The following is a 6,158-nucleotide window of genomic DNA, read 5'->3' on the forward strand; positions in this document are numbered from 1 at the left end:
CAAAGAATGCTGCCTCAAACACATAATGGATTATAAAATAATCCAATGGAACTGTCGTGGTTTCCGCAACAACTTCTCTGACATTAAACACTTGGCGTCATCTACCTCATCTCTCTGTGTGGCACTCCAAGAGACTCATCTAAAACCTGGAGAAAATACTTCTTTAAAAGGATTCAATCTTTACCGCAAGGATGATGATAGCCACAACCGTGCCAGTGGAGGTGTGGCTATTGTAGTTTCAAATCACATCCCATCCTTGCCGGTACAAATCACCACTAATTTGCAAGCCGTTGCAGCTAGAATATCTATTGGAGTAACTGTTCAGCTTCTTGTTTTGTCCTACAGCATTTGAGTTTTTTAATGTCCATTTCTTTTTCAATTAGGGATTGAAAGAGGGTCCAATTTGCCTTTGCAATGGCGTATTGATCTCCACATTCCTTCCTTATTAAGCTCGGGTAACCAAGTTTTATAAATATATAGCTGTGATCACTTAGACTGCAGAGCGGGGAAACCTCCCACGATCTGATCTTAGGCAAAACATTTCCTGTACACATAGACAAGTCTATCCAGCTCTTACCCACCCCGCCTTGAAAGTTGGCAGGGAGTCAGGATTATTTAATATATGTAGATCATTTGAGTTTACAAATTCCAGTACAGCATTTGCCCTGTTGTCATTGTCTGGGTCGCCCCAGATTTTGGAATGTGCGTTGAAGTCGTCACAAATCAAAATCCTTTTACCCTTAAACTGTTTGATGATATTATCCAAGTTTGAAAGCAACGGCTCCAAGTCATCCGTTATGGGACAGTATGCACTCACCAGCAAAAAGCAGTCCTCTCCTGCTCCAATCTCAAGACACATGAGGTACTTATAGCTAATCTCGTTGTGGAAAACCACTGTAATGTTTGGGTTTCGGACCACTGCCAAGGTAGAGGGACAGTAGTCCCTATTGTAAAGGACACGGTAGGCAGTCCTGAAGCACGCAGGTGTGCCTCTAATGCAGTTAGGCTTCTGTAGGAGCGCCAGGTCTACCCTCTCGAGGGTAGAGCAAAGAGCTGATGTGCCCCCAATTGAACGCTGAACGTTAACTTGCACAATTTTCAAATGTCTGTCATTATTAACTCCGTTATTGTTAGTTGCCATAGTCCATCTTGGCCATGAGCATATCTCTTATCTTTGCAATGAGTGGGCAGTTTTTGGAACAAGCGTTGTGTCCAAGATCCTTCAATTTCTCTCTTTTGCAATTAGTACATTCGATTTTGTTTTTATTTTTCATTCTTTAAACTTGTGTGCCCCTCCACACTGACTGCATGTGGGGTTTTCTTTGCAGTCCCGTGCTAATGTCCAATGGGACAGCACTGGTAACACTGCGTGACCGGGAGGAACTCTTCCACTCCACAGCGGGACCAGCCAATATTGATTTTCTTGTTGTAAAGCACCAATTTTCTGACGTCGGGGCTAACCTTGAGCACCCAGTTTGTCGTAGGTTTATTCTTATTGCCGTATTCAAACTTGATGTTAGTGCGCTATTTGAATTCATCTTCAGACATTGCATTATGAATACATTCTTGAATTTTGTCCCTTTGAGTCTCTTTTCCCACACCGTATAAAAAAATCCTTGGCTGTCTCTTGAGGGGCTCTTTCGTCTTGAGCCCTGTTTTCTCTTCTATAATTTCCCGGAGTCTTCTTTTCTCTTGTTCTGATCCAACTTCCACTGCCACACCACCTCTTCTTAGCTTCCTAACAGCCTGAATACCTATTCCATGTAGTTTAGGGTTAATGTTGTTTTTTAGTCTCTCCTTTGTTTCTTCTGGGTCGCTATTTACTTTTAGTGGTTCCACTATGATGATTTCTTTCTTTGGCCGTAATGGTTTATTCGCCACAACTTGTGCGTATGAAGGAGCGGACTGGCTCTGAGCCTCGATTAACTGGTCGAGCTTACTAAGTAGACTTTCCACTGCTGCTTGCACTGGGTCAGATCTTTTCTCAGTCAGAAGAATAATAATCCTATCAATTTGGGAGCATACGAATTTCACATGGTCGCCAGCACCCAGCTTGCAACCTCCATTAGAAAGCATATAGCTCCTGACTTCCTCTCTTATGTTCTCCACCAATCCCAACCTGTAGTCCACTGGCTGGGTCTTCGTCTTTCCCTCAGACGATCCCTCGTCTGTAAGCGAAACGTGCGGCCTCTTGGCCGACATAGTCCTGAAAAGGACTGTAAGAGCCTTCAAAAGATCGCAGAAGTCGTTTAGCTTTGCCCTTTCGGGCTACTAGCGGACAGGACCACATGGAGGTACGACTCTGCTTCCCCTGGATAGTAATAAGTGCCAAAGAAACAAGCTAGACAAACTCGGGCTTTCGCCGAAATGATAGTCAATAGCTAACGGTTAAGTGCAGTACACATCAATGGGGCACCCTGCCCAGTAGATAGGGCAGGGTGCCCCATTGATCAGGAGATTTCCTAATTCTTCACAAAAGAATTAGGAAATCTCCTGTAGTGCTAAGTGGAGCAGGCTTTATCGATGGCAAATAACTCCGCCTGAAAAACTGTGCACTTATTATCGAGGTGAAAGATCTGGTGTGACGTTTCCAGTGAGTTTTCATACACCACCATGCTGCATCCAACAGCGTCGTTTATTATCGACCTGTCGGTGTAAATATCTATTTTGTCACTATCATTGGTTATCTCATTATTCATTTTGTATCTTATTTATAATTATATATATATATAATAGTTATGTATTAAAATTTAATCTCAGATTCAGACATAGAATTAAAGGAGTTATGTGTGAATCCGAATTTTTTCGAAATACGAAATGAATACGAAATGATGAATTTTATACAGATTTTAATTTTAGTTTTATTACGAATTCATACAGAATATGGAATTAATTCACAATATATTTATTTATTTCTACGCAGTGTAAATTCATAATAATATCACCAAAATTTAATTAATGTAAGGCTGTACGGTTTGAAGAATTAACAGTATGGAAATTTTATATATTCAAATAAAATTCGGAAGAAAAATAACACAGAAAAAAACTAAAATATCTTTTGCAAAAGTAAAAGGTAAAAAGGAAGGCAAAATAATTCAAAAACTTTGTAATCTTTAAAAATATATCAATTATGTAAATCAGTGAATATCGAACACTATTTCTTTATCTATATATACATATACTGTACTGTAATCCAGACGGGTTGATAATAATAATCAGCGCAGAGCCCAAACGGTTAGGAGTTGAAAGTTGAAATTTGGTACACAGTTAGGGTACGTCAAAGAGAACGTACACTAAGAAGGGATTTTTCGAAGTTTTCCGTGGGGAGAGGGACAGGATTAAGGCTTCAACAATGAAAGTATTAACAATAGAAGTGTTAACAATGGAGAACAAGAGGTTATTGCGAGAAATCGAACATAATTTTAGACCCATCTTAAAATTTTCTAATTAGTCTGGAAACATGGAGATATAATTCTTCCATTCTGTGAAAACGGGTAAGATTGGCTGTAATGTAATAATCTTAATCTTCGCTAGCGTTACTTTTGCTCGAGCAACGCCGGATTTATCTGCTAGTTCTTAATAATCACTCATGACTTGCATTGCAGGAAACCATTGTAAACAAACAAAATAGGTAAATTCAAATAAGATATCCAAGTTGGATCTATTTGTTTACGGCACCGTGACACGTGGGCGATCTGCCGAGGGGATGACTCTCGAGAGGAATTTCTAAAAGAAACTGGTTTCTATTTAGGTGTTACAAACGTGAAGAAAACCCGGAAAACTTCACGTAGCCAGCCCGTTGGCGAGGTAGGAACCTATGCAAACTACCAAAATTCAGTGGTTTATCCATTCGGCCACTGGTGGGCAAAATATCCAAGACATAAAGAATTACGAAATGGAATTTAAAATGTTCATCAAACTTAAAAGCACATAACATTAAAAAAAATTATTTAAATATACAGATTCTAGTTCTGACCAGAACCTTAATAAATATTCGAGTCATATTTGTAGAATAACGCAACACGAGAATGATCTGCTGAGGTGTCTTCCAGAAGGTGCATCTAAAATAGGTTCTATTTCCCATGGAAAGTCTTTCCTATGACATATTGATACCTATCTAAATGTCATACATTTGATGAAAATCTGGAAAACTCCAGAGGGCCAACCCGTTGGTCAGGTGCCATTGAACATTGATTTTATCCACTCAGCCACAAGTGGGCACGTTAATTCAGTAAAATAATTTCACAAATCTATCTTATGGAATCTTTATAATGCCAGTCTATTCAAAACCAAAGATGATAAAAATTGGTCATACTGTACTTTATAATTAGAATTGTTACTATTTTCTAAATCTAATCTAATAACGAATAAAATTAAACTGTAATTTTATATGAGCAATTCTTTTAACATCCTACTAATAAACAGTTAATATATATTAATGTTTAAATTCTATAATAATTTAAAGTTTTTGTAAAAGAAATTATACTTACTTAGGATCAATATCCCCACCTCCTTGCATTACACATCCGACCACTAACCAAGCTGTTTCTTGTAGGGTAAATTGATTATCTAATTCTTCTGGATTCTGATCGCAAGGATGTGGATTCTCCCATTCATAGGGAGTAAATCTGCCCATAACATACATTACAATGGTTACACCGAGAATAGCAGTAGCCATATAAAACCAAACTTGTACAGAAAATGGCGACAGAAAAGAAAAGAAATTATCGGCCTTTTTACTTGGTTTCTTAAAAAGAATTCCAACGCCTAAATTCATATATGGAGCTGTAAAGTCTACCGCACTTTGTCTGTCTTGGGTTACTGATAAATCCGCTACCACCATATCAGCTTCCTAAAAAAAATTAATAATCATTATTTGTAATACAATATACTTTCTCCTATATTATAACTAATATTACTAATTATTATATATAAAAAGAGATTAAAAGCTCCGATTCTCTCTAAAGGCTGTAAATTTCTGATATCATTACTTACATTTCTAATTAATTCTCCAATCATCCCATTCCATTCACCATTTTCAAAAGTACCATATTGTCCATCAGCAACAGCTTGAAATTTAAAGCTGAAATTTGCTATTTTTGCCAATTCTTCTACTAAATCAATAGAATGGCCTTGGAAAATTGGTTCATCATTTGACGAATTTTCAACTTTCTTGAAATATGGCTCACTCTTGTAAAAAACGAAAATTTAAACTTTTACACCGTAATAATAGATATTTATCAATATAATAAAATTTAATTAAAATTAAAATTAAAATTTTTAATTAAATTAAAATTTAATTAAAATTTAAAAATTTCCATACTTCAATAGCGGATACTCTAAGAATTAATGTAGACAAAATTTCTTTGGATTCTTTTAAATCTTCTTCTTTACTTTTAATTACCGTAAATTTGTGAGTTCTATTCCAATTACCTTCCTGAAAAAGTATATATATATATATATTTTTAATCTAAAATTTAACTCTTGAATAAAGTATGTTTAGAATTTAGGAAAACAATTAAGAGTACGGTTTAATATCCTTATTTGTTTAATACAGGAGTCCTGGGTTTAATGCGTTTTCGGGTTTCAGCACAATGTTAAATTATAGACAGTTTCTGTAGTACACGCAATTTTTGATTCCCCACCAACAGTCTAGTGGAAAATACCACTGAACATTGGTAGTAATCGTGAGTTCGCTTCTGACAATTGGACAGTCTATCCACGTATTTTCTTTGTTTTCTTCGTGTGTCTAACACCTAAATAGGAGCCAGTTTCTCATAAATGTCCCCCTCCGAAAAGCATTCCCCTAGCAGATTGCCTATGTTGTGTTGTATTGTGTTTCCTACCAAGCTAAATCATTTTATAGTATAGCTAGCAGGTGGGCCCGGCGTTGCTCGGACAAAAGTAATGATAACTTAGATAAAGATTATTACGTTACAGTAAACCTTACCCGTTTTCACAGAATGCAAGAATTGGGTCCCCTTGTTTCCAGACTAATTAGAGAATTTTTAGATGGGTCTAAAAATATGTTCGATTTCCCGCAAATACGAAAAAAACTGCATCTGCGTCTTGCACGTCGCTTTCTCTTAACAATTCCATTGTTACGTAGCATTTCCATTGTTGACACTTCCATTGTTACTTAGCACTTCCATTGTTAC

The 6,158-nt window shown here is 36.8% G+C and overlaps 1 protein-coding gene across 2 annotated transcripts in view; it reads right to left on the reverse strand.

Moving 5' to 3' along the window:
- Positions 1–6,158, reverse strand: part of LOC111624043 (glutamate receptor ionotropic, kainate 2-like) — a 14,062-nt gene that overhangs the window by 5,401 nt on the left and 2,503 nt on the right. For both annotated transcript variants that reach the window (XM_023366822.1, XM_023366821.1), the window contains exons 8-10: positions 5,324–5,437; positions 4,996–5,190; positions 4,491–4,852 (exon numbers count right to left, since the gene is read on the reverse strand). In XM_023366822.1, coding sequence (XP_023222590.1) covers positions 4,491–4,852; positions 4,996–5,190; positions 5,324–5,437 — 671 coding nt within the window. The remainder of the gene's footprint in view (positions 1–4,490; positions 4,853–4,995; positions 5,191–5,323; positions 5,438–6,158) is intronic.

This window comes from Centruroides sculpturatus, unplaced genomic scaffold, assembly GCF_000671375.1.
Source record: "Centruroides sculpturatus isolate CEXI.00-Female unplaced genomic scaffold, Cexi_2.0 scaffold192, whole genome shotgun sequence".
NCBI lineage: Eukaryota > Metazoa > Arthropoda > Arachnida > Scorpiones > Buthidae > Centruroides > Centruroides sculpturatus.